Genomic DNA, 25,264 nt, shown 5'->3' with positions numbered 1-25,264 from the left:
ACGTACCAAAACAAACGTTTATCGTCCAACAAACTCATAGATGTAAAAAAATAAATTGCAGTCTCAAAGAAAAGTTTGAGGCTGTTGTTTGCTTGAAATAGTTTACCATTCAGCTCATAACTTCCAATATTGGACATGACTTTAAGAACGTCAAAGAAAATGTTCGAAGGGAAAACAAAAAGAAAGCAACTCTGATATGTAGACCAATATTGCGGAATTAGTGCAGAATGTATGTCGTTTCTTCTAAGTCCATTCTGTCAGCAGGCCAACGAAAACAAAAAATAATCAATAGATATAGACGATATTTCTAGACATTTAAATGATATAACAGAAGAGGATTGTTTACTTCAAGTATCTGTTTGAATCGTAGTAGTAATGGTGTAGTATAATATTGCTGTGTTTCACCTGAACATATCCAATGCGAATATTTTGTTCTTAAAGAGAAATAAACATTCTAGGTGGACGTTGAGAGTTCTAACTCCTAACTATTAAAGTTAAATTACAGGAAAAAAGTAGCCATTATTGGAACGTCTAGTTAAGTCTTAACCGCCATATCCAATATGAAGCCGAGACTGAATGGCGTTCAATTGAGGATGAAGAGTTGGCTTCAGGATAAAGGCGAAAAGAATTCCATCATACCTTTGAGTGTTCTCTCCAATACGAGGGAAAGAAACCGCGGCTCATCTGCATCGCTAGGACAAGTACGACATTCCTACGGCCAGGAGGAAACGGACTCTTTGATTTCAATTCATGAGGGTTCCCAACAGGATATGGATACCAATTTTGAATCCGGCTTTCGGATGATAGAAGTAGGACGGCCTAATCCTCTCCACGGAAGTAACGCTGTAACAAATACCAAATATGATGCTTTTAGCTTTCTTCCCAAATGTTTATTTGAGCAGTTTCGCTATTTTTACAATATGTACTTTCTATTGGTGTCTTTATCCCAGCTTATTCCTCCCCTAAAAATTGGATACCTATCAACTTATATCGCTCCTTTGATTTTTGTGTTGATGATCACGCTGACAAAAGAAGCTATCGATGATTTAAAACGGAGAAGAAGGGATTCATTTGCCAATAATGAAATTTATATTGTTAATAACAATCCCTGTGCTGCTCAGAATATTCAAGTAGGCGATGTTGTGCTCATATCAAAGGATCAAAGAGTACCCGCAGACATGGTTCTGATGCACACATCTGTTGGAAATGAAGCTTTTGTTCGAACGGATCAGCTCGACGGAGAAACGGATTGGAAACTGCGGATACCTTGCTCAAATCAGTATTCACATGGAATCATTCATGCAGATTCCCCCATCAAATCTGTCCATCACTTTTATGGTACCTTTACTTTGAATGATAATAGAAGACCGCTTACTGTGGATAATACACTTTGGGCGAATACCGTCTTAGCCAGTGAGGCGGTTTATGGTGTTGTCATTTATACCGGTAAAGATACTCGTCAATCCTTAAATAGTTCAAAAGCGAAAACAAAAGTTGGCTTATTAGAGAAAGAAGTCAACTTCTACTCTAAAATTCTTTGCATGATCGTCCTTACACTTTCCGTAATACTTACATTCAGCCACGGAATACGAGAAAATTGGTACATTGCTATCTTCAGATACTTGATATTATTTTCGAGTATTATTCCAATTAATTTACGTGTGAATTTAGATATTGCTAAAATTGTTCATTCTAAACATACCGAGGCGGATCCTAATTTACCTGATGTCGTTGTCCGCAGCAGCAATATTCCAGAAGAACTAGGTAGAATTGAGTACCTGTTAACTGATAAAACTGGTACTTTAACACAAAATGAAATGGAAATGAAAAAACTGCATTTGGGAGCCATCGGGTTTTCCAATGAATCAATGGATGTTGTTCAGGCCTGTGTTAATGATTCTACGGCTCATATTCCGTTGAGTGATGATACAAAAGACATAGTCCGAACAACCGTTTTAGCCCTTTCCTTGTGCCATAATGTAACTCCGTCTGAAACTACTGATGGCTCTGTTAGTTTTCAAGCCGCAAGTCCTGATGAGGTCGCAATTGTTCGATGGACTAGCAGCATGGGCTTGGTTTTGACACATCGTAATCGAGCAAGTATTACTCTTAATACGTCGTCATATGAAATTTTACAACTTTTTCCGTTCAAATCCGAAACAAAGAGAATGGGCATCGTGGTCCGCTCACCAGAAGGACAAATTACGTTTTACCTCAAAGGTGCAGATTCGGTCATGCAGCAATTCATAAGTCCAAGCTTCTGGCTTGACGAAGAATGCGGAAACATGGCCAGGGAGGGGCTCCGAACCTTAGTAGTTGCAAAAAAAGACTTAACTAATGAAGAATATAATTCGTTTGCTACTTTATATGCAGAAGCAAACGTGTCTTTTTCTGGCTCAAGGGATAAGAGGATGGCAGGAGTTATTTCGAAGTATTTGGAGAATGACATGGACTTACTTGGACTCACTGGTGTTGAAGATAAACTTCAAAAGGATGTTAAAGTAACCTTAGAATTACTTAGAAACGCTGGTATACATGTTTGGATGCTTACAGGAGATAAAGTGGAAACTGCTAGATGTATCGCCATATCATCGAGGCTTGTTTCTCGAGGTCAGTACATTCACACCATTTCCAAACTTAATTCTCAAGAAGATGCGCAGAATCAGTTGATGATTTTAGCTGGAAAACCAGACTGCTGTCTCATAATAGACGGAGAATCCATGGAATTCTGTGTCGGATATTTGCAGGATGAATTTATAGAAGCAGTCTCTGACTTATCTTGCGTGGTAATTTGCAGGTGTACGCCTACCCAGAAAGCAAACATGACACGTTTGATCCAAAAGAAGAAATCTGCTTCCGTCTGCTGTATAGGTGATGGAGGTAATGATGTTGGAATGATTCAAGTTGCAAATATCGGTGTCGGTGTTGTCGGAAAAGAGGGTCAACAGGCCAGTCTTGCTGCTGACTATAGCATAAAAGAATTCAGCCACGTTGCTCGTTTACTCTTGTGGCATGGCCGTATAAGTTACAAGCAAACTTCGAAATTGGCAATGTTCGTTATTCACCGTGGTTTAATTATTTCCATTTGTCAGGTTGTATACAGTATAATTTCGAATTTTGAGCCCATTGCTTTGTTTCAAGGGTTACTGTTGGTGGGGTACTCGACGATGTATACAATGTTGCCCGTTTTCTCCATTGTTTATGATAGAGATGTGAGTGAAAAATTGGTTTTTCTGTTTCCAGAGCTTTACAAGGAGATGAGAGAAGACAAATGTTTTTCCATTAAATCATTTACGTCTTGTGTTTTAATCAGTATTTACCAAGGTATGTGACCTAAATAGGTATTTGGTACTAATTGTTTTAAGGCGTAATAATACAAGTGATTACTTACGTACTTGTCGGATTCGACGTTGAAGGTCAAATGCTAGCTGTTTGTTTCTCCTGTTTAATTTTAAATGAGCTCATTATGGTAGCCCTCCAGATTAACAGATGGTAAGACTGGGTTATTTTTGAAAATAAGTGATGTTAACATATATTTAGGGATCAAACAATTGTTATGTCAGAAATGCTAAGCCTAATGATTTACACTCTGAGCGTTCCTTTCTTAACTGATTATTTTGGTAAGAGCACTAATTTAAAGTTTATTGCTAACAAGTAGATTTGAAATTTTTCCTGGGGCTCAAGTTTTACTGGGTGTCAGCTCTTATATTATTTATCAGCCTCTTACCTGTTTGGAGTGGAAGAGCATTGAAGCAAAAACTGAAACCTTCAAGTTATGCAAAATTACAAAGATAATGTACTTTAATTTAATACTGTTCGCATAATATGTTTACGTTAGATATGTTATTGTGTAAATTGTATTCGTGTGACATCCTATATGTATATTATTATCATTTCCACTCGAGTTGAATTTATCTTTTTGTAAAAGTGTAAGTATCAAAGGCACAGTCTTAGTAAAATAAGTTGCTTAGGATAGCAGTTGGGCATATTTTGAAACCACGAAGCAATTTCACTGCGAACATTTTTTGGCAGACGATGAGGCTCTGCAAAAATGGTAAGGACGGTGTGTGCTCGTTGCCAGCATTTGTGGTAATAATTAACTTGTTCAAGCTCTTCTTGTAAAGGAATTAATGCTGTCGCCGTGGAACTCAAACTAATGGCTTGTTTCTGAAGTGTAGAAACTAGAAGGTTCAAATTATGAAGACCATTGCTTGATAGGGGTACACGAGCCATCGTAAATTGCAATGTTGTTTGAAAGTACAGAAGATCGTACAGTTGATCAACTAGTTCCAGGCCTTTTCTCAGAAAAATTTCCACCCTTTCGTACAATGTAATCGTAGAATAATACACCATTAAAAATGAATACATATCCTCGCAAGAAGAGTAAATATTTATCAAGGAGTAGTTTACCGCGATCATATTTAATTGCAGTAGGTCTATTTGTTCGAATGGCCTCAGTACGGAAAGAAGGGTTTTCTGCAATTGATTGACTCCATCCAAGTGGACTTGTCGGTTCAAAGTTAACTGTTGAGTAATTGCATCTGTAATTGTTCTTAACATGTTGTTTAATTCGCTACGCATCTGTTTGACAGTTTGAGTTGTATACTCTTCCACTGGTTTTTGTTTCAAAGTTCCAGGGTCACATTTAAGTTGAATCATGGGTCGTTTCATAGAATTTCGCCTCCTCAACAAACCTCGCAAATGACCTTCGTGTTCCAGTTTTACATTGACATGTGTAGCTTCACGAATCATGCTTATGGTTAAGTTATAAGAATTTATAAATTAAGTTATTCTTCAATGAATTCTGCTTTAAGTAATTTGTGGTGTTTTCGCGTCGATATTGGTAGATGTTGAAAATTAAACGCGGTGTGTGTCTATTTACGTAGGATACAGCGTAGACCATCCGTCCAAGCAAAATGCCAACAAATCGCATCCTACCTGCGTGTTTTTTTGTTAGTTTGCAAATTAGAATCTATAAAGTTGATTCACTCGTTCAAAGTAAGTTCTCAAATAAATTTGGAGTTTCGTATTGCCAATACCTCAGTTCAACGTTCATTGCACTACAGTCTCGATGGTAACCCTTGTTTGTTAAACACTTACTTCTAAAAATTACAAAGAAAACATTTCTAGTCCCATCTAATGGTTTCCTGCGTATTTTGAACTGTATAGCGTATTTCTTACTATGATATTTGTAACTTGTATACGATAAATGTTGCTTTAAAAAAACTCCTTTATACCACACAAATAAACAAATAGTTAGTTGAAATAACAGCTAATATTCTAAAGTCGTTATATTGAGAGAACGAAGCTGTTATATTTGATAGGTTCTTCAATCTTAAAGAATCAATCAAATAAAATAATATAGAATAAAGGCGAATTTCATAAAGACCACTCACACACAATGAACAGGGAAGTTAAAGGTGTATAAATTCATAGACTTGAAGAGGGATTCATAATATATTTGTTATGATTCTTTTGTACACAAGAGCTTTATTAAAATTAGATATGTATGCTATACACTATACTTATTGCTTTCTATATATTTGTTTGCGTCGCTGGCGAATTTAAGCCAATTTGTAAACCAGCAAGAAATCATTGAACGTTTTCACACAAATTTTTTGTCATTTGTATGTAGGATGAAACCCCTATTTGTGAATAATCACAAGACTCCTTGTCTCTATTCAGCCGAGTCATAAACTACACCATCCTTTTTTTGGTTTTTTAAAAGATCGTAACTTGTACGTAATTTGGCAAAATTCGAGGGAATCACGGTTTTATTTTTCAAGATTATTACCATGTAAACAAAACGAAGGAGAATGATATAACGAAGCGTGACTGTTGCTGCTGAAGTTGCATAAATACCAATGCGATTAGATATACTTCGACCAAAGGATCTATGCAACACGATTGAAAGTCCAAAGTTGGTCTTTTTTTAAGACTGAATTTGGCTTTGTGAATCCACGTGTAACTAAAATGAGCAGTTGCTTTGATTTTTGGTACGCTGCATAGATGTAGAAAAAAAAACACCAATTAAGCCGGGATAGAAACCGATATGAGATGGTTTTTGTCTGACTATGCGTGTCTAACATATCTATTGAATTTGAATATATTCGCTATATAATTTTGTTATGTAAATATATATGTAAAAAAAAGTATTTAAAAATCTTTGTTAATGTAATCACCTGTTTTTGAATTGTGCGTTCAACAAAGTAAAACATAATAATAACTTAGCACTAGTCATTGTCTAATCAAGGATTGATGGTATACAAAAGAAACCCGTATTTACCCATATCATCATTACTTAGCATTAACAAGCTTTTTTAAAGCTTCAGTAGAGAAGGACTTAGGGCGTTCAATGGGGAAACCAAGAGCGCGATCCCAGATCAATTGAGAAGCAACACCCAAGGTACGAGAAACACCAAACAAAACAGTGTAGAAGTTTTGCTCTTTCAAGCCGTAGTATTGAAGAAGAATACCAGAGTGAGAATCGACGTTAGGGAAGGGGTTCTTGGTCTTTCCGTGTTCGGTCAAGACAGCGGGAACGACTTCGTAAAGACGGCTCACAAGCTGGAACATGGGATCCTTGGGGAGATATTCTTGAGCAAACTCACGTTGAGCAGTGTAACGAGGATCGGTTTTGCGGAGAACAGCGTGTCCATAACCAGGGACAACACGACCGGACTTCAAAAGATCCCACAAGTAGCTCTTGATACGCTCATCAGACAAGTCATCACCAATTTCCTCCTTCATAGTGTTCAAGAAGCTCAAAACCTCTTGGTTGGCGAGGCCGTGGAGGGGACCGGCAAGACCGTTCAGAGAAGCAGCCATAGAGAGGAAAGGGGAAGAAAGGGCAGAACCGACGAGATGGCCAGAGTGAGCAGAGACATTACCACCCTCATGATCAGAATGGAGGGACAAGTAAAGACGCATGAGCTCAACGAATTCCTTGTTGTTAGCGAAGCCCAAGACATTGGCAAAGTTGTAAGAATGGTCCTTGTCAACTTGGATGGGGGCAACAATACCGTCACGGTAAATGTTGCGGTAGATACGGCCAGCAATGGGAACAGTCTTGGCGATAAGATCCATGCAGTCTTCATAGGTGTATTTCCAGTAGTCATGCTTGTTGAGACCATGCTCATAAGCCTTGGCAAAGGCAGAGTCATGCTCGAGAGCAGTGATGGCAAGGGAGAATTGAGCCATGGGATGAAGAGAAGGAGGGCAACGGTCGATGAGTTCCTCTACGAATTTAGGGAGCTGAGAGCGGGCAGCCCATTCAGCAGATAAAGATTGAACCTGGGTAAGGGTGGGGACCTCACCGGTGACGAGAAGCCAAAAAAGAGATTCAGGAAGGGGTTGCTTTCCGTTGGGAGAAGAGGGCAAAAGCTTTTGGCATTCGGGGATGCTGTATCCACGGAAACGAATACCTTCGCTAGGATCGAGGACGGAGCCTTCCCAAACCAAGGAGCGAATACCACGGGCACCACCGTACATTTGATCGACGGTGACGTTACCTACAACATCTCCGCCATGTTCAGAACGAAACTTTTTAATTTCTTCTTGCTTTTGGGGGATAAGCTCAGTGAGGCGGTCTTTGAGAGAACCTCCCTTGATGGTAGAGTAAGAGGCGGCAGCTGTGGCAGGAAGCTTAGAGCGTAAGGAGGCCTGCGAGAAAAGAGAAGAGGCAAGTCGACGAGTACTGGCCAACTTTGTATTGTTCATAAATCGGGGGGCAGTTAAGATAAGCATCCTAGAAAATGGGTTAGTAGGAGGAAGGGCAGAGAAAGAAGGATGCCGCAGAAAATTGCAAGAAAATCAGAAAGGAATTACAAGAAACAGAAGAGCTTTTCAAGAAGTGTCTAAGATAGTAGTATGGTTGTATGGGAAACGCCGTAGTGAGGTGTAGAACAGTTAGTGAGAGTACTATGAGGATGAACACAAGTTCTCGTCATTCACCAAACACGATTGAAAGTAGGAAGGGGAACGCGGACTTTGTTGCACAAGCATGCACAGCAGAACAACATAAACTTGAAAATGTTGTAAAGAAGGCAAAACCTACAAGTAGAAAAACCAGCGAGTCAAAAAGACGGACGTGGATGGGCGTGTTTTGAGAACGAGCAAAGACGGAAAGAGGCTTATTGGGAAAAGGGCGTATTGAAATTCACCTGAAACTGATTTCTTGTATAATTTGCAGCATTTTGGAGAGCAAACTTACCTTTGAGAACGGTAGGCGAAAGGAAATGGTTTATGCAAAGGATAAAAGGAATATGCTTCCGTAAACGAAAGACGTCTTGGAGGCCGGGATTTATGAGGGTGTGGGGACGGAGGGAGCACACGTCACTGAACAAGCATCACGGCGAGCAAAGGCCAATCCAAGGTCATGGAATTTGGTAAACTTTGGTCGGCAGTTGTAGTTTGCGAATCATAAATCATCGCTTGCTTCCGCGGTAGAACCTACAGCTGATAACTTTAATATAGTTGGCTCTTGGACTTCCGTTTGCAACTATGCCAGGGATTTCGAGGTGGACTGCCGTCGTACGGGAAAGAGAGAGAGAGAGAGAGAGAAAAGGAAGCAATTGAATGGGAGGTGGTAGAAGCAAACAGTGTTTGTTGTTGGTTTGGAAAGATGGAGAGTTGAGAGATGGTATTTCATTGATTTTGGTAGTTGGTATTTGATTTTTGTTTCTGTTATTTTTTAGTGAGTCGTAGTGCAGTCCGGTAAAGGGGTAAGGGAATGCAACGAGGGTGAATCGAGAGAATGAGAGTGAGAAAGAAAAGGGCACATTCTTTGTGAGAAAAGGGTGCAAGGAAAGAATGTAACGTGCTTTCTTTTTTCTTTTTATGTTTTTTTTTTGTTTTTTAAACTCAAAGGGATTATGTTTGGTGGAGACATGTCACCTAAAAGCAAAATGTTACCTAGAACGATGGAAGGAAAAGAGAAACCAATGAAAGGGTAGGAAAGGAGCGAGGACGAGTAGAAAAGGAAAGAAGAGGAAGGGAAACGTTGAATTTGCCTTTTACCATTTACCATCTTGGAGAAACTTTGTGATTTATAAGAAGCAAAGATTGAAGGAGAATTTTGATTGATTTGAATAGAAAAAGAAACGTTTGGAAAAGATTTGGATTCATTGAATATGCCTCGTAGACGTACAGCAGCAGCCCCGGCCTCTAGTCAACGCCGCACGCCTGGTTCATCAAGACCAGCATCGACGATGGCGGCACCTCGTAGCATGGCATCTGCACCACCAGCACGTCCAGCAGCGGGACCTGGTCAACATGGAGGACAACAACCAGCAGCACCAGCGGCGGCTCCCCCTACGGCGGTGCCCTCATCGGGTGGCGGCACAGGCTTTTTCGGCAACATGATGAGTACAGCAGCTGGTGTGGGTATTGGTAGTGCGATTGGACATACGATGGGAAATATGCTTACAGGCGCGTTTGGTGGTGGCAGCAGTTCAGCACCAGCAGCTGAAGAAACCAATGCAGCATCAGCAGCACCTCAAGCCGAAACAGGATTTGGATCTACATCAGGATTTTCCGATGCCAATGCAGAAGAGTCGAAGCGTGCTTGTAATGGAGAAGCCAAGACGTTTGCAGAATGTATGAACCAACATGGATTTGATCACTGTTCTTATTATTTGGAGCAATTAAAGGCTTGTCAATCACTTTGGTCTCCTTCTGTATAAGCTAGTGCAAGCATTGCAGAAACGATATATGACGAGACCGACCGACCTCCTCTCTCTTTTGTAGGTGACATACACTACTACACATACATGCAGATGAAAAGAAAAGAAAAGAAAAGAAAACAAAATCAAACAAAACAAAAATTTAGTGTTAGAAAAAAATAAGAATGAATTGTGGCAGAGTTTTTCGCTATATCTATATGAATTCCTAGTTGTGTGTGTGTGTGTGTGTGTATATACTACTAAATAATGTATTGTATCTTGTTAGCTTAGGCTTCGTCAAGATCTGGCGAAACGCAGTTCGGAAACCCGGCTCCTTTTGGTGGGGACGAAATCAAGAATCTCGTTCCATGGCACCCACAGTAATAAACGTCACCTTTCTTTCTGTCTCTCGCTCGCTCGCCCCTATTCACCTCCACTGGTTTGCGACGTTTATCAATGTCCATCTAACTAAACGCGGAGAAAACAACAATCCAAGTAACCCAAGTATGTCGTCCAGCGACAAAGAAAACAAACAAACGAAAATTCTTTTTATTTTTTTTGTGATTTTTTTTAATAAGAAAATAGAAAAAAAAAAGCTTAGCTTGTTTTGTTTGTTTTCTGTCTAATTCGTGATTTCCATAGTTTATTTATTTATTTATTTTTTATAGTTCAAACATAACCCAAGTGTTATCTACAACCCCTCTTTTCTTTTCTTAGTCATCATCCCTTGGTCTTGGTCCAGGTCCAGAGACATTCAATAGCACCCAACACGTTAACACCTCGGTGGATGACAACTTTTGAGTGAAAATTGTGCAATGGGTTTGAAACGTTATGACAATTGATGGCTGGCAGAGAAAGAGAAAGAAAGAGAGAGAGAGAGAGTATCTGTTTTGAAAGATGGAATTGGTGGAAATGTGCGATTTGTTTGGATGAATGGTCTAGAAAGAATGATTTTTCATGATTTGTTTTTTTTGTTTTGATTTGTTTTGTTTTCTTTCGTTTCGTTTCAATCACTCTTTATGAACAAATGGTAGATATTGTAGGCATTGTCGACAATTTTTTATCTATATGAAACCATCGAATGATGAAACCACTGAATAACGAACACGAACACGAATAATGACTAATGACTTATGACTAATAAATAATGAATACGAAAATGAGTACGAAAATGAACATCGAAAATAGACCATTCTCTGCCTTTTCCCTTTTCCTCTTTACAAGGAATGTATTGATTTCTTTTTCCACATTCTCACACTATCAAACTCTCTTCCCTCTCCACCCTCCCCCCAACTTTATCATCATTGTGCCTTTTTCACTATATTCCCTTCGAATTTGTCTATCATTGATATCCAAACTCATCTGACTTCACCAAACCAAGTCTTGTAACTTGTGCTACCTGCCTAAAAATTATCTTGGCTCTCCTCTTTCATCTTTGGTTGGTTTGATGTTTTTGGGCTAGAATTTCTGCTTATCACTCCCCTGTTCTCTCTCCTCTTTTTTTTTTTTTTTTTTTCCCTCTCTCTCTTTCTCTTTCCATTTTTCTATATATATAGATTCGTCTCTACAATGCTTACCATTCCTCCTTTTTATCGTACATTATAATTTCTTGGGACTTTAAGCAATTCATCTCTTTTTCTTTTCTTTATTTTTATCTCTTCTTTTTTTTTTTAAAAAAAAAACGATTTTTTTGTTTGTTTTGAATTGTATTCTTGAAATTCAACTTTCGAGAAGGTGTTGTTGCTCTATAGCTACTTTTGTTAAAACCTAGTGGATTCATTCATTGTGCAATTGTTTTTCCATTGCTTTTATTGGATTTTGTGTAGAGTGTTTTTCTTTATTTATTTCTTTCCTTTTTTTTCCCTTTCACCAAAAAAAGGTACCCCAGGATTATCAATAAAAAAATCTATAATCTACAACATTCAATCTTTGTTTTTGATTCTTTTTGCTTTTTGCTTACAGTCTCTCTCTTCCTTTCATTTTTGGTTTTTCCCTTTCTATTTCCATCTATTTCCATCTAGAATCAATCTCTCTCTCTCTCTCTCTCTCTCTCTCTCTCTCTTTTCCTGCGTCTGTCTCTCTTTTGTCATTGTTTCTCTAGTTTCCGTTTTGCTTGCATTGACTCTTTTTCTTTCTTCTCTCGTTTGGCGTCTGCATTTCCCTTTATGTTTGTTTCCTTTTTGATTTCGTAAAACATAAAAAAAAAAGTCTATCCTTTCGACACCCAGGTTCTTCTGTTCTTTTTCCTTTTTGGCGTTTCGCTTCTTTCTCACTTTCCCTGTCCTTTGGTGTCCTCTCGTTTCGTTTTCTCTTGCCCTTTCCATAAACGTTAGACTCTTTATTATTTCGGACTTTTCCGATCTCTATCTTCTTTTTTTCCCCTCTCTGTCTCGCTCTCTTTTTCGACACCATGGATTCTTCTTCTTCTTCTCCTTCTCCTTCTCCTTCTCCTTCTCTCTCTCCCAAAGCAAACTCAAACTCGCCTGCCGTATCCCCACACAGTACGGAATCCACCACCGCCCATACCAACCTTCCAAACCAACGTGGGAAACCTATCGCTTGCTTGTTTGTCGGCAGCTTGAATTCTTCCCTCTCCGAGTCTCAACTCACCGTCTCTGTCAAAAATTACTTTCAAAAATGGGGTCCCTTGCTTCATGTCAAGGTCCTCAAAGATTGGCTTCAACGTTCCTACTCCTTTGTTCAATTCGCCAGCGTCGACGACGCTTCCACTGCCTTAAAAGAAGCTCAAAATGCTTTGCTCGATGATCGCCGAATCCGTATCGAACGCGCCAAAGTCAACCGTACCATCTACTTGGCCCACCCCTCCCATCTATCCAATTTTTCTTTCTCGGATATTCACCAGCTCCTCGAACCCTATGGCCTCATCGAAGAGCTCGTCAAAACAAAAGATTCCTCTGGTTACTTGGTTCGGTTTGTCTATCGAGACGATGCCATCTCGGCCTTTGTAAGCCTACGCAACTCTCCCTACAAAGTCGTTTGGGCCGAAAACGTCTCTACCAAATCTGTCTTTCGAAAAAAAATCCCCAATTCCTCCTTCCATAATCCTCCCCACGGCCGCCCTTCTAAATCTTCTTCTTCCCGTTCTAGCTCATTCGTTGCACAAAGTTCCCAAAGGAATCCTCTCACTCTCAAATCTTTCCACAACCACTCCGCTCCTCTCTCCTCCAATCTCCCTTCTTTGGCTCCTTCTACCCCCATCTCGCCTTCTCTCGCTACTCCTACCTCTGCCACTAAATACGACGATTCTAGCGACATGTCTACCCCAAATAAATCCATCAGCTCTTCCTACACCAGCCCTTACTCTCATTCCAAGTTTACAAACAAATCTCCAACTATTTCCAACCCCTCTCTTCCTTCCCCCAAGTTTCCTCCTTCCTATCTTCCCTCCACCCATCCATACTGCCAACCCCTCATGCCTTTTGTCGACCCATTCTCCATTTTCGTCGATCATTTGGACTCTAAAAGCTGTACTCAAAACTCTCTCGCCGAACTTTTCTCGGAGTATGGTAACGTTTTGGATTGCAAATTCATCCGTCAGTCCAATAAACCTGCCTTTGCTTTTTTGCAATTCGATTCCCAACAAGCTGCTTTCAACGCCGTTTACCATAAACCTCAACCCTTCTTCCAAAAGAAACCTCTGCGTGTCAAGTTTCGAGTTCTTCCCCGTTCTGCTTACCCTGTTTCTTCTTATCAGTATCCAATGGTTCCTCCTTCGTTTCTCCCTTCTTCAAATGCCATCTTTCCTACTGTAAACTCGGCGAATCATTCCTCTATGCCTTATCCTTGTCACCCATCCATGGCATCTCTAAGTCCTCCTACCACTTTCGGTTTCCAGCCGGACATAATGCAACCTATATACCCATTTTATCCTTATCCCGACTTCTGTTATACTCCTGGAAACCTATATTATTATGGAGCTTCTCCTCCTTCTCACACCGTTGGCTCTGATTAAGTCCGGCTTTCGATCAGTGTTCTTTTGGACGCTCGTACATGTGTCTACTGAGCATTCGCCTAGCAAAAAAAAAAAAAAAAAAAGGTATGGTTCAACTAGTTCCTTACTGTTATTTCTTCCCTTTAATCAAATGTTTAGGTTAAGTTTACTCAAATCCTTAGTTAATAGAAGAATGACATTTATTATTTTTCCCTTTCTATTCTCATTCAAAGGAATCTTTTTATTTCGTATCTAGTATCTAATATCTGAGACATTATGTAACTGCAAATATTTTTTTGCTGCTTTTCTTTTTATTTTTCATCTTTCTTTTCTTTCTAAAAAAAAAGAAGCAGCAAAAAAATAATATGATACTATTATAATGAATTCAAATTCGTGTTCTTTACGATAGCGACGATAGTAGATAATCCCACATATATCTTCTGTAGGAACGCAGGCTGTGCTTTACCGTTCACCATCTGGTTCTATGGTGTACTGATTTCACTAAAATCATTTCATTCTAAGCTTTTATTTAAATTTTTTAATTCTTTTAAAAGAAATCTTTTATAATTGGCGTTCTGCCGTTCATATATTTAACCGGATTTGTTGTACATAACGGTGGTTTATTTCCTGTGACATTTGCTTTTAGACATACAGATTTGTAGAATACGGTTTTCTTTTTTGGCTCTTTAAAAAGGTTTTTATTGTCTCTCTTTTCTCCTCTTGTACTCCTTCAACACAAGCTCGTTTTATATTCTTGGGTTTATCAATAATTTATGTTCATATAGAAATATCGTTGTAATTAACCTGATTCTTGCATTTTCCTGATTTAAAATCGCGTTGATAACAATTTCCAAACAATTGATTCCTTTCTACTTCTTTTATTTCTTTTTTTTGGGACAATAATCGAATAGCCTACCCAATACCTTGAATTTGTTACGAATAGTACCCAGTTGAACTGTTTGAGAGTACAAATCGTTCTGAGAACCATCACTTCAAGACATTCATCGATAGCCCTTTTGAACCTTCATCTATGCTCCACCTTGATTCCGTAAAAATGCCTGTTTTATCCGAAGAGGAAGATTATTGTTTTGATCATACATATGTCTCCGACAAATGCAAAAGCCTATTACACAGTGATGATCCCGATCCCGTTTTTCGACACAAGGTTTTACTGGCAATTCACAAGTTAGCTATTCCTACTTGGTCCCGAGTACCAGTAGCTTCCCACCCTACACTCATTATTAAAAGAATTTCTGGTGCGTTAACGAATGCCGTCTATTATATTGCCCCTCCTGAAGGCTTTAAAGCCATTAAGCTCTTGCTGCGTATTTACGGACCAAATGCCGAATTGTTTATCAATCGTTTGACTGAGCTTGAGAACCTGAAACGACTAGCCAGACATAGCATCGGTCCCCGTTTGCTTGGCGAATTCGGTAATGGGCGTTTTGAGCAATATATGGAGTCCACCACACTGACAGCCGAGACGATTCGGGATCCTATATGTTCTATTTACGTAGCACGCCGTATCTCTGAACTCCATTATGTTATACAGTTAACGCCCACAGAACAGTATGAAATGCCTAATGCATGGAAGTTTTCCTTTAGCTGGCTTCCTTTGGCCAGAAAAAACTTACAAAACCGAAGACATCCTTTGTCTATAACCGTAAACTTTTTGGACGCTATTGAAAGAGATTTCCATAATTATTTTCAATGGTTTACTAACTGGTCTAATGATAAAAAGCATTGGGCCTCCTTGCAGAATGTCTTTTCCCACAATGATACCCAATACGGAAATATCTTGCAGATGAAAACTAAGCGTCGTTCTTTCAAACCAGAAAATAAACATCACATACTTGTTCCTGTTGACTTTGAGTATGCTGGTCCTAATGTACGAGCGTATGATATTGCAAATTACTTTGCCGAATGGATGGCAAATTATCATCACCCTACTCAAAGCCATTTGATGGATCGTTCTCGATATCCCAATTTTGAAGCTCGCAAGCGGTTTTATCGTGCTTATATCGAACAAGGTGCAGTATTTCATAAGAAATTAGTGGTAGAAGATGCTTCAGAATTAACTTCCAACCTTCCCGAGCCTCTTGAATCCGAAATTAATACTCTAGTACACCAGCTCGAAGAAGCAGTTCGTGCTGTTTCGCCGGCGGTTAATGCTGTTTGGGCTCTATGGGGCGTTATGCAATGCGAAGAAACCGACGATGAATGGGAAGATCTTAGCGTAAGCAGTGAACAAGACAAACCCGATGGTTCCTCTCCGAAGGCTGACTCTATTAATGTTCCTCCAATTGGCTCAACCTCCTTTGATTATATCAACTATAGCATGGAAAAATTTAATTTATTTTACGAGACGAGTGCTGCTTTGGGTCTGAATGCTAACAACCGTTCGACCTTTCCTTATGATTAACTAAACTTAATTAATTGACTAATTGCAATAGTTTAGGGCTGACATTTATCTTATGAGAAAACTAATGTTTGAGATCTAATAAACTCATTATGAGTCTTATATACAAAATGTACCAATTAATTTTAATTTTTCAACGCTACGCTATGTAAATGATTAACAATATTAAGAAACACAAAATGAGTTACTACTTTGGTTTCATAAACAATAGCTCGTACTTATGCTTTGGGCTCGACAAAAGCAGTTTGTCCGTCCGGAAGTTTCTTTTTCAAAGCTTTTTCTGGTGTTGAGGAGACGAGACCCCAGAATTGCCAACGTGCTGGAGGGATCCATGAACATTGCTGAATAACAACATTTTCAATCTCTTCTTTTGAACGTGTCAATGAAGGAGATGCTTGATCAAGACTTACAGATTGAAGGGTATGTAATCGGACAACTGCTTGAATAAAACATTCGTTTCCTTGAATATCAGCTTGAGCACAGGTTATATTCAGTAACTTCGGAGGGCTCAAGTGTTTCTCAACTTTCCATTCACATTTAGGTAGTTGCTTTGATTGATTTCTTAAAAGTTGGGAAGCTCGAATGGTGCAGTTATTTTCTAACACTTGACTATCATGGCTAACAAGTAGATTAGTACTTAAATTGACCATTCAAAAATTAGGACAAATTAATATCCTTTCATAAATTCCAAAGAATTTATGTGCTTACCTAGCTAAAGCACTATTGACAGAAGAATGTAAACGAACGGCCTCTCCGATTATTGAATTCACACTAAAAGTACGGCCGGGAAAGTTTCGGCGTAGATAATAACGACTCTTATAAATATTTATATTTCTATAACGAAGAGATCTCCACCATTGGCGAAGTTTTTTGAAAGGATGTGTCATTACGGAGTAATTGTCTTTCGGTTCCACGTAGCATTCTAGATGACAAGCAGGTTAGAAAGAAGCATAATCTAAACTTTTTTCATACGCATAAACGGGATATCTAGCATTCTAATCGGTTGTTGACTCATAAATCGAGAAAATGTCAATGATCCCAATGATTTTGCATTCTTTACCATATTTGTATTAGCGGAATGCCATTTTGGAGAGATGAGTGACATTTTTATGCCATTCATTTTTGTAAGTATATATGAATATGAAACGTGTAACAAAAATCGAGAAAACCGCGAATATTTCCAAGTTTCCCAGTATGGAGTTAAAGCCCAGTGTTCCCCGGGCAAGCGAACTACCCTCGGTTAACCCACGGCAGTTCCCCGGGCGGAATAGAAGGGTGCTGATGAGCCTGGTGGAATTGTGAAAAAGAATGGAGATCGGCAACATTAGGGGTTGAAAACAATGAAGAATGAATTTGATTTGACTCTAATGGCGGTTCCAAGTGCACAGGAGGTTGCTGCACAGAGAACGGAAATGATTGAACAGACGATTGTGGTTCAGAAGGCAAGGAAGAAGGGTTCCCAGTAGGAAATAAAGCATCATAAGGCGGAAAAGAATGTAAAGCGTTAGCTGGAAATGTTTCGGGTAGTGCTTGGCTAAGTAAAAAGGATTCATTTGCATATTGAGGCTGTTGCCGATCAGCATTATAAAAGGAAGAATTCAAACTTTGGTTTGACCACTCTAGTAAATCATCGGAAGTGACGGGTACAGTAGAAGGATCTTGTGCAGAGTCCTTGCTAGAATTTTGGGATGGTGTTTCTTGCCGGTCGGCAGCCACAGCCGCAACTGCAGCAACGGCGGCGGCAGCAGCTTCTGTTGAAGAAGGATCATTCATTAAATAATTACTTTGGTCGTATTTTGCTCGCAACCCGGAATTGTTTTTCAGCTTAAACCCGGCAGCGGCATACCTTTCAGGAAAAGCGTTGCGAAACCGATCTCGTAAATCCGTGCTCCGCCGATTTTGCAAACCCAAACTTGCATCCTTACTGATTCGCGTCCAACAAGGACCATGTAAAAAGAATCCCTCCAGCAACCGTTCGTCTTCCTCGGGCGTGAACTGTTTTCGCTCTTTACGAGACGCCTTTGCCATTCCTGGCGTATGCGGGATCTTTTGGTTTTTCCCCATGTGTGTTTTCGCATTTGGATAAAACCTTTTGTAATCTTCTGGTAGAATAACTCGAAATCTGTTCACCCAAGTTAGTACATGCTATTAGAAGCTTCAAATTATTCATGGGCATAAAAACACATATAAAATAGTCTTGCAAAGATACTTACCTATCTTTCAAGTCATTAGGAGAGCGATTCACAAATTGAAATCTCTCGTCCATTAGAATCTTTTTCCAATTGCCCACGCCATACTAGTTTTTAGGTTAGCAATTGACTCACTGAAAAAAAAAATAAACACAAAAGAATTGTAGAATTGCATATACTTACGATCTGACACCCACGCAATAAGTCATTTGTTTCTTTTTCAGTCCATTTTACTCTTGGTTTTCGAGTTTTTGTAGCCTTCCGTACTCTTGGGACAGGAAATCCCTCTAAATCATCCTTTTTCCTCGAATCGTCCTCCGTCAAGACTGATCCATTCAACAAATCGACGCACTGGTTGTCTATCAACTCCGTCGGCATTTTCGACGTATTCAAAGACCCCATGGTCAATTCAACCTCCTTTAACGGTATATGTAACAAAATTCTATGGATACTTAAAGCTTAAAATTAGGAATGGCAAATAATCAAGGCAGATGCTAAGTTTCTAGGTATGCTACAATTCAACTATGGACCCCCATCATGGTGTACCATGTGGGGTCCATTTGCCTTTGGCTTTTTACTGTTTGTAGGTTGGAAGGAACGATTATTTGGTTTATGTTTTTTTTATTAGATTCAAATTAAATAAAGAAAGAGTAGCAAGATGGTAGTGGGAAACGTTTCTCTTATAAACAAACGAATGTAAACAAAGGGCCATTTCATGGTACGGTGAAGCCAGCAGAAAAACTAGTAGTAAGCTTCGATTCCTTTCTCTTAAACCATAGAAATAGGACCAGAAGACCTTTTTCACAGCGTCAACATAATCGTGTACATAGCATTGTTCAACGTGGTAAACAATGCTATGAAATGAAAAATCAAGAATGGTCTCCTTAACTTTTCAGGCTGAAACCCTTTTTTTTTTTTTTTTTTTTTTTTTTTTTACGTTCTAGTGTGAAGGATTTTGAGCTCGTCCCTAATCTACGCTTTACTTCCCTTTAGTTACTAAAGAGGGCATTGGAAAAGAAGACTCTTCTCAGTGACATCCTTGTTGTTCTTGCCAATTTATTTTGTTATAATTGTTTTATTTTTTTATATTATTTTCCTTGAAAAGGACTAGTGCTTGCAAAACGTTTCCATCGATAAATATTCAGTCCATGCTACAAGAAGCCAACGCAACGCCATAGTCATTTTTTCTTGTTCAGTTAGTAGTTAGAATTATTAGACTTGGGTTATCTTGTGAATGATTTCTTGATGTTTAGGATTTCTTTTTCTATTATAAGCAAAAGCTTTTTCTTTAGAAGGTGGGATTTCTAGAGAAATATGACCGGATATACTTTTGACGAGTATATCGCAAAATTATTAGTGCTAGAAGCTCAAAAGAAAAACAAGTTACATGAGAGTGGAGAATCAAGCTCTCAGACCTCGAATGTTCAGAAGCTACGGCCCAATACAAACTTTTTGAACAATATGATGCGCAATGTTCGATCTCACAACTCGAACGTGGAAAATAAAAGTGAAGATGCTAAAGAAAGATCCAGAAGAGCAGAAAAAGGAAAGCAACGACGACGTGAGCTTTCACCTTCTCCCAGCGGTAGACTGAATCGACGAAGCGACATATCACCTCCGCCCTCACGAAAGCGATCCAAGAGTTGTGAGGATGAAGAGAACCTTCCATGTTCCCAAGAAAGGAGACATTATGCACATGGGCAGCGTCATTCTCGTCATCGCATTTCGCGTAGACCCGACTAGGTGTACATAAAACGCTTGATTTTGTTTATGGCAGAATGGGTTGAACGAACTGGTTTTCATGAGATGTGTAAGTAAGTGAAGTGCTCGGGGCATTTCTGAATCTTCCTCTACAAATATAAATAGAGGAGGAAAGAAGAAGCTACATCCTAACGTCGCATTTACGTCTTTTGGTAATTCTAATGGCAATGACTAGAAACTGGCACTTTTAATACCTTGTTATTCTTCAATTTGATTAATTTATTGACAAGTGTAGTTCTCTATTTTAGGTTAATATTTCATAGGATCAGAATGAATATAAAGACTTTGGATGGTACACAGTCTCTTAGACCCTTAACTTCTACTAAACGACTATGGTAATTCTTTCAAGCCGAGTATTCTAAATTCAATGATTTCATTATTTTCTTTTTAGACCTTTCGATTTTACATGGTCAAACGCCTTTGGCAAAACTAGACCTGGCATTCATAGACAAGAAAGCCAAACAATCGAGTACTCATCATTGAAATGTAACTTTATTCCATATGTATTTCTTGATAATAACTCCCTCCTCTTTGCCTTGAATTACCATATTGCTTTTCTTCAAATTATTTACCGTAGTTTACTGTATATCCTTATTTGGAAATCAAGCTGAATACCAAAAATTCACGTTTAAAAAAAACCAACATTTGACTATCCTTGATGGAGCTTTTATTATCAGGCTACGCGGCAACTGAAAATGAATCGAGCAATGTAGTCGCTCATAACTTGCATACTGGGACTTCGTTTCGTACGTTTCGCCAAAGTACGCCATTTCCACAAGCGGCTTGCTCTACTAAAACACATTTGTTATCCTTTCAAAGACGTAGGCCACAATTAAATGTACATGGATTTGGAAAGGTAAGTTTTTGACCGTTTTGTTGGTGTTTTAGAGTGTTTTTTATTATTGTTCAGTAAAGGACTTCGTCCAGCTGTATAATCAGTGATCCGAAGACTAATCATGAAATTTATAGGAAAATTTGGATCAGACTATTATCCTCCCAGAAACGATTATCTCTTCTGCCGTCAGCCCATGCGACTCTTGGTTAGTAGGTGGTACTGAGAAAGGCAGCCTTTACATTTGGTCGGTGCTTTCCGGAGCTTTGATCCACGCTTTTCGTGCTCATTACCAACCTTTAACTCATGTTTCTATTTCTAACGATGGAATGTTGGTTTACACAGCTTCAAACGATGGAGACATTAATATATGGTTAATGTCTTCATTGGCGGATCGGTCAAATATGGCGGGTGTTACAGGAGGCTCTGCAATTAAACCTTTTCAGAGCCTTTCTGGACATAAGCGGGCTATTGTCTCTTTAATCAATGGACCTGGTCCTTCCATATCCAGCCGTCTTTACACAGCTAGTGAAGACAGCACAGTTCGTGTTTGGGATGTTAGTACCGGTAACCTTTTGACTACAGTCGCTCTCAATAGCATGCCTTCCTGTATGACGATTGATCCCGCAGAACGTATAATATATGTCGGTAACGAGAAGGGCCTTGTTTGGATTCCCTTATACACAAGTTCAACTGCTCTTTCTGAGAATAACTCTAATGTCTCGAAGAATACTACTATTCCATCCTCTGTTCCCTCGGCAATAGGTGGATTGGGCAGAGTAGTGGATGTTAATGAAAGTAAGGATGCCCATACAGTGACTAGTACTTCCCCCATTACAACAATTACTTTATCATTCGATGCTTCCTTAATTATCACTGGCGACAAAGATGGTGTTGTTTTAGTTTGGGATGTTGTATCCCGTCAAGTTTTGAGACGTCTAATTCAATATTCCTCTCCGGTTACATTCTTGAAGTGTTTGATTGATAAAGTAAATTATATTCCTACTGCTCAAAGCGTGTTTCCTGTCTTAAAACGCATGATCACGGACGACTACCTATATTCGGATGTGAATATGATGATCCATGATGATGGTATAGAAGAGTTAATGCAAGCACCTGATACACTATGTCTCAGTTCTGAATTAATGGTATGTATCGTATCGTGCAGTTTCACAAAGTACTAACAGCTTCTTTAGACTCATAATACAGAATCTGGGTGGCGCGCGAAAGCAGAATCTACGGAGATGGAACTCAAAGAAACCAGAAGGCTGTTTATAGAATTAAGAGGTGTACATCAGGCGTTATGGGAAAAGTATCTTCAGAAGTAATAATTAAGGCTCGGATATGGTTTATTACGCTAATATGGAAATTGGATTTGGAAAAAAATTTTGCTATAGATACTAACATTTGATCATAAAATTTGCATAGTCAAGAGTTTATAAAACAGTACATGGTTTTAGTAACTTGGCAGAGGTACGTACTATATCTGTACGAAGTATTCATGATTCAGTAATCATCCATTCTTTTAAGCAAAATGTTCGTAATTTCGTCATAAACAAGCTCAATAAATTCCCCTAAAGTATTAGAGTTGTTGCTTTCTTCTTGTTTTGATTACGTACCGCATGAATAAGTCTTCAAGCCTGTAGTTGCAGTCAGATCTTCAAGCAATTCCTGCTTTGGTTTATCCGATGGGTGGTAGTTACAAGAATCCTAGAAATATGTTAATGCTTCTCATATAGATTGGGAACGAAAAATTCACAAACCTCTGACAAGTAAGTTAAGAAATTTTGGTTGTTAAGCTCAAACTTGGAGGTAATGTTCTGCAGTAGGATGACAGATGCTGTTTTCGACGATAATGCCTCCCAATTTTGGTCTAAATACACATTTAGCAGTTGAGAACCATATTCGGCACCAATGTAATATATCTTTGAGGCCTGAGATTGCGAAAGGATATAATCCAATCCTTTAGCCACATAATCCTCTGGTGATCTGATGGCTATAAAAGTTAAAGACTGATCATAAAGTCTTGGCTCATATCACTTACAAGGGATATAATTTTGCTTCGTAATGTGTTCTCCTGTGCTGGTAAAAGAAGAAATTGTCTATTATCCATAGTTAACAAAAATTCAAAACCGATTCATTCGAACCCTTGGAACTTTTTTGTGTGCATCCCACAGTAAAGCAGAAGGTGTAAAGATAGCGACAGCATATCCCATATCTACACATTCAGAGACCATGTTTACAAAAGTTGCATCTCTCAAATCATGTTCTCTAACATTCCTGTTGGACCAAATTAAAGGATGCGACAAAGATTGAACAATTACTACCAAGCCTTTCGTATTTTCACTCCAGTTTTTTGTGGTATAAACGAATGCATAGGGTTCATCCCTCTTGTAAACCCTTGTAGAAATAGGAATGGCCTCAAGCATGCAAACAGTAAATGCCCAGTTGTAGATATGCTCTTTTATGTATGTTAATATAAGAAACAGTGAATTTCAATTACCTAAAACAGCTTGGTAATAATGTTCATTATACGCTTTGTCTTTGGATACAGAAAACTCATACAATTCACCTGGTGAGTGCTGTTTACGTAGTCGATAATCTGTAGTTATTTGGAGTCCCAAATCTTCTAATGAATTTCCCAAATTATAGACTTTTGGAATTGAAGTTGTCTTTTTCTTACGAAACATGACTATAGGGATTCTTTGTGTTTTGTTCTTGTCTGAGCCTGAGCCAAACTCAGAACTAAGAATACCTATAGAAAGGAGAAACTTGGAATTGGTTTTGAGAACCGTATGAGAAATGGAAAATACGATTATATGCGTCGTTTATTCATCTTTCATCATATATAGATCTAAACACCGCTTCTTTTCTTTATATTTTTATTGCTTCAATTCCCAGGGACTAAATGAGTTGGCAAAAAACAACATGAATAGATTCAAAAATTATGATATGCTACAAATTATATATGTCAGTAAAAAAAGAACAGTCTAAAGAAACAAAATAATTCCAAACTAAAACCATAAGTACGCCTACCAAAATTGGGTATATGAATAGTCTTTGGGATTTTTTTCTTAGTTGCTGGATCCTTCGTTCTTTCTTTTTTCAAGTTCTGCAAGGTACTGAGAAAATTTGCTTTGTGTATGCAACCCACATTCGGTTTTTTCTTTACCGCGCCAGCGTCCTGCGCGCTCGTCTTCACCCTCTTTCACAGGTTGGGTAGAATGGTAGTCACCAACAGACCGGTATCCTTTATCCAGTAACCCATTGTAGGGAACGTTATTCTCCTTGATGTAAGAATAGACTTGTTGAAAAGACCAATTGGCCAAAGGATTAATCTTGATGACAGGTCCATCAACTTGCACAACGTCCAAAGATCCACGTTCTCCTCCTTGGCTGCGACGACGACCTGTAAAAACAGCGAGTACATCTAAATCGGTATAAGCCCTGTTGGCAGGCTCAACCTTCACCAAAAAATCATATTTGTTTTCGTCTTTTTCCCAAAGCTTTTCACCAAATTTTTTTGCGAACTCTTCTTCAGATGCTGCTTTAGCACAATGATATACATGAACAGGAACCTCAGGGTATGTCTTTTTTACTTGGTCCAAAAGATCCATAGTTTCCTGGAAATGATGCAAGGTATCGACGAAGATCATTGGAACTTTGACTTCCATCTTTGACAGCATGTCTAAAATCACCAATCCGGAAAGTCCCAACGCAGACGTTTGAAACAATTGTGGAATTGTCCATCTACTCCAACGAAGAATATCATGAGGGCCCAATTGGGAGAGCTGTTTATTAATGAACTTTAAGTGTTCAGAATTGAATAAAGATTGTGAACTTAACTGGGTCGAATTCTGAGAAGAGTCCATTTTTCGTAAAGAAGAGAATATAAGACTACTGAAGAAATACTATTAATAAAAATGTTTCGGTTGACGGAAATGTGGAGACTTGCTAAACACAAATGGCGCTCGATATCTTGGCTTTTAGAATCAAACTAATTTTTATCTCAATCCTGGAGCAAAAAATAAACAAAATCAAAAACCAATGCACCTATGGTGTTTTATGGGTATATGCAAAGGTATATGAAGCAAATGGAAAGAGATCTGTGTACGCTGATTCATCTTAATATTGTCTTATTCTTTCTCTTTACTATATTATCATACTACTAAGAACTTTAAGTATGATAATTGCCCAAATAGTGCTATTTTATTGTTTACAATTCTTTTATAAGTTTCTGAATAATTATACTTAGCTTTTGCTAGATAGAATGAATGAATAGGAGCGTTAAGCTCAGGCAAGCGGCTGTGGATAGAAAAGAATTCAAAAGTGCCTCCTGTACTTTAACGAAGATAAATTATAACAATTGAAACCCGAGTTAAATTGAAATAAGAAAGAAAATGGGTTTCTGTGTAATTGAGTTGTTGTTACCCTTACCACATTTAAAGC

The 25,264-nt window shown here is 38.7% G+C and overlaps 12 protein-coding genes and 1 non-coding gene across 13 annotated transcripts; 7 read left to right on the top strand and 6 right to left on the bottom strand.

Moving 5' to 3' along the window:
* Window positions 1-560: 560 nt before the first annotated feature.
* On the top strand, window positions 561-3,795 carry neo1 (Golgi membrane phospholipid translocase (flippase) Neo1; the record flags this gene model as incomplete). Its single annotated transcript, XM_056181583.1, has 4 exons — window positions 561-3,324; window positions 3,366-3,492; window positions 3,541-3,620; window positions 3,659-3,795. 4 exons carry the CDS (start codon window positions 561-563, stop codon window positions 3,793-3,795), a joined length of 3,108 nt encoding a protein of 1,035 aa, XP_056037868.1.
* Window positions 3,796-3,936: 141 nt separating this feature from the next.
* Window positions 3,937-4,752, bottom strand: meu43 (Schizosaccharomyces specific protein Meu43; the record flags this gene model as incomplete). Its single annotated transcript, XM_056181582.1, has 1 exon — window positions 3,937-4,752. One exon carries the CDS (start codon window positions 4,750-4,752, stop codon window positions 3,937-3,939), a length of 816 nt encoding a protein of 271 aa, XP_056037469.1.
* A 1,135-nt stretch (window positions 4,753-5,887) lies between these two features.
* On the top strand, window positions 5,888-6,091 carry snR98. Its single transcript, XR_008803693.1, has one exon. It is a non-coding gene; the product is annotated as a box H/ACA small nucleolar RNA snR98 (small nucleolar RNA).
* Window positions 6,092-6,297: 206 nt separating this feature from the next.
* On the bottom strand, window positions 6,298-7,746 carry cit1 (citrate synthase Cit1; the record flags this gene model as incomplete). The annotated part of the gene is made up of 1 exon (XM_056181581.1): window positions 6,298-7,746. The coding sequence occupies one exon, from the start codon at window positions 7,744-7,746 to the stop codon at window positions 6,298-6,300; it is 1,449 nt and encodes a 482-aa protein (XP_056038108.1).
* Window positions 7,747-9,131: 1,385 nt separating this feature from the next.
* On the top strand, window positions 9,132-9,683 carry mix17 (mitochondrial CHCH domain protein Mix17; the record flags this gene model as incomplete). Its single annotated transcript, XM_056181580.1, has 1 exon — window positions 9,132-9,683. One exon carries the CDS (start codon window positions 9,132-9,134, stop codon window positions 9,681-9,683), a length of 552 nt encoding a protein of 183 aa, XP_056037757.1.
* A 2,389-nt stretch (window positions 9,684-12,072) lies between these two features.
* msa1 (RNA-binding protein Msa1) lies at window positions 12,073-13,635 on the top strand (the record flags this gene model as incomplete). Its single annotated transcript, XM_056181579.1, has 1 exon — window positions 12,073-13,635. The coding sequence occupies one exon, from the start codon at window positions 12,073-12,075 to the stop codon at window positions 13,633-13,635; it is 1,563 nt and encodes a 520-aa protein (XP_056037756.1).
* Window positions 13,636-14,644: 1,009 nt separating this feature from the next.
* eki1 (choline/ethanolamine kinase Eki1) lies at window positions 14,645-16,036 on the top strand (the record flags this gene model as incomplete). Its single annotated transcript, XM_056181578.1, has 1 exon — window positions 14,645-16,036. The coding sequence occupies one exon, from the start codon at window positions 14,645-14,647 to the stop codon at window positions 16,034-16,036; it is 1,392 nt and encodes a 463-aa protein (XP_056037752.1).
* Window positions 16,037-16,251: 215 nt separating this feature from the next.
* On the bottom strand, window positions 16,252-17,153 carry mba1 (mitochondrial membrane-associated ribosome receptor Mba1; the record flags this gene model as incomplete). Its single annotated transcript, XM_056181577.1, has 3 exons — window positions 16,252-16,651; window positions 16,742-16,955; window positions 17,006-17,153. 3 exons carry the CDS (start codon window positions 17,151-17,153, stop codon window positions 16,252-16,254), a joined length of 762 nt encoding a protein of 253 aa, XP_056037751.1.
* A 110-nt stretch (window positions 17,154-17,263) lies between these two features.
* On the bottom strand, window positions 17,264-18,624 carry teb1 (DNA-binding transcription factor Teb1; the record flags this gene model as incomplete). Its single annotated transcript, XM_056181576.1, has 3 exons — window positions 17,264-18,155; window positions 18,247-18,329; window positions 18,406-18,624. 3 exons carry the CDS (start codon window positions 18,622-18,624, stop codon window positions 17,264-17,266), a joined length of 1,194 nt encoding a protein of 397 aa, XP_056037750.1.
* A 912-nt stretch (window positions 18,625-19,536) lies between these two features.
* SOMG_02784 (SOCG_04291-like, conserved protein) lies at window positions 19,537-19,965 on the top strand (the record flags this gene model as incomplete). Its single annotated transcript, XM_056181575.1, has 1 exon — window positions 19,537-19,965. One exon carries the CDS (start codon window positions 19,537-19,539, stop codon window positions 19,963-19,965), a length of 429 nt encoding a protein of 142 aa, XP_056037749.1.
* Window positions 19,966-20,641: 676 nt separating this feature from the next.
* On the top strand, window positions 20,642-22,143 carry crb3 (Rix1 complex WD repeat subunit Crb3; the record flags this gene model as incomplete). Its single annotated transcript, XM_056181574.1, has 3 exons — window positions 20,642-20,839; window positions 20,953-21,963; window positions 22,012-22,143. The coding sequence occupies 3 exons, from the start codon at window positions 20,642-20,644 to the stop codon at window positions 22,141-22,143; spliced, it is 1,341 nt and encodes a 446-aa protein (XP_056037755.1).
* A 178-nt stretch (window positions 22,144-22,321) lies between these two features.
* arb2 (argonaute binding protein 2) lies at window positions 22,322-23,505 on the bottom strand (the record flags this gene model as incomplete). Its single annotated transcript, XM_056181573.1, has 6 exons — window positions 22,322-22,389; window positions 22,435-22,525; window positions 22,579-22,811; window positions 22,860-22,917; window positions 22,963-23,276; window positions 23,319-23,505. The coding sequence occupies 6 exons, from the start codon at window positions 23,503-23,505 to the stop codon at window positions 22,322-22,324; spliced, it is 951 nt and encodes a 316-aa protein (XP_056037754.1).
* A 384-nt stretch (window positions 23,506-23,889) lies between these two features.
* On the bottom strand, window positions 23,890-24,687 carry met16 (phosphoadenosine phosphosulfate reductase; the record flags this gene model as incomplete). The annotated part of the gene is made up of 1 exon (XM_056181572.1): window positions 23,890-24,687. One exon carries the CDS (start codon window positions 24,685-24,687, stop codon window positions 23,890-23,892), a length of 798 nt encoding a protein of 265 aa, XP_056037860.1.
* Between the last annotated feature and the right edge of the window lie 577 nt (window positions 24,688-25,264).

The sequence above is a fragment of the Schizosaccharomyces osmophilus genome, chromosome 2 (assembly GCF_027921745.1).
Source record: "Schizosaccharomyces osmophilus chromosome 2, complete sequence".
Classification (NCBI taxonomy): domain Eukaryota; kingdom Fungi; phylum Ascomycota; class Schizosaccharomycetes; order Schizosaccharomycetales; family Schizosaccharomycetaceae; genus Schizosaccharomyces; species Schizosaccharomyces osmophilus.
Note: the sequence above shows the minus strand (reverse complement) of the source record. Positions and strands in the feature narration are given on the sequence as shown.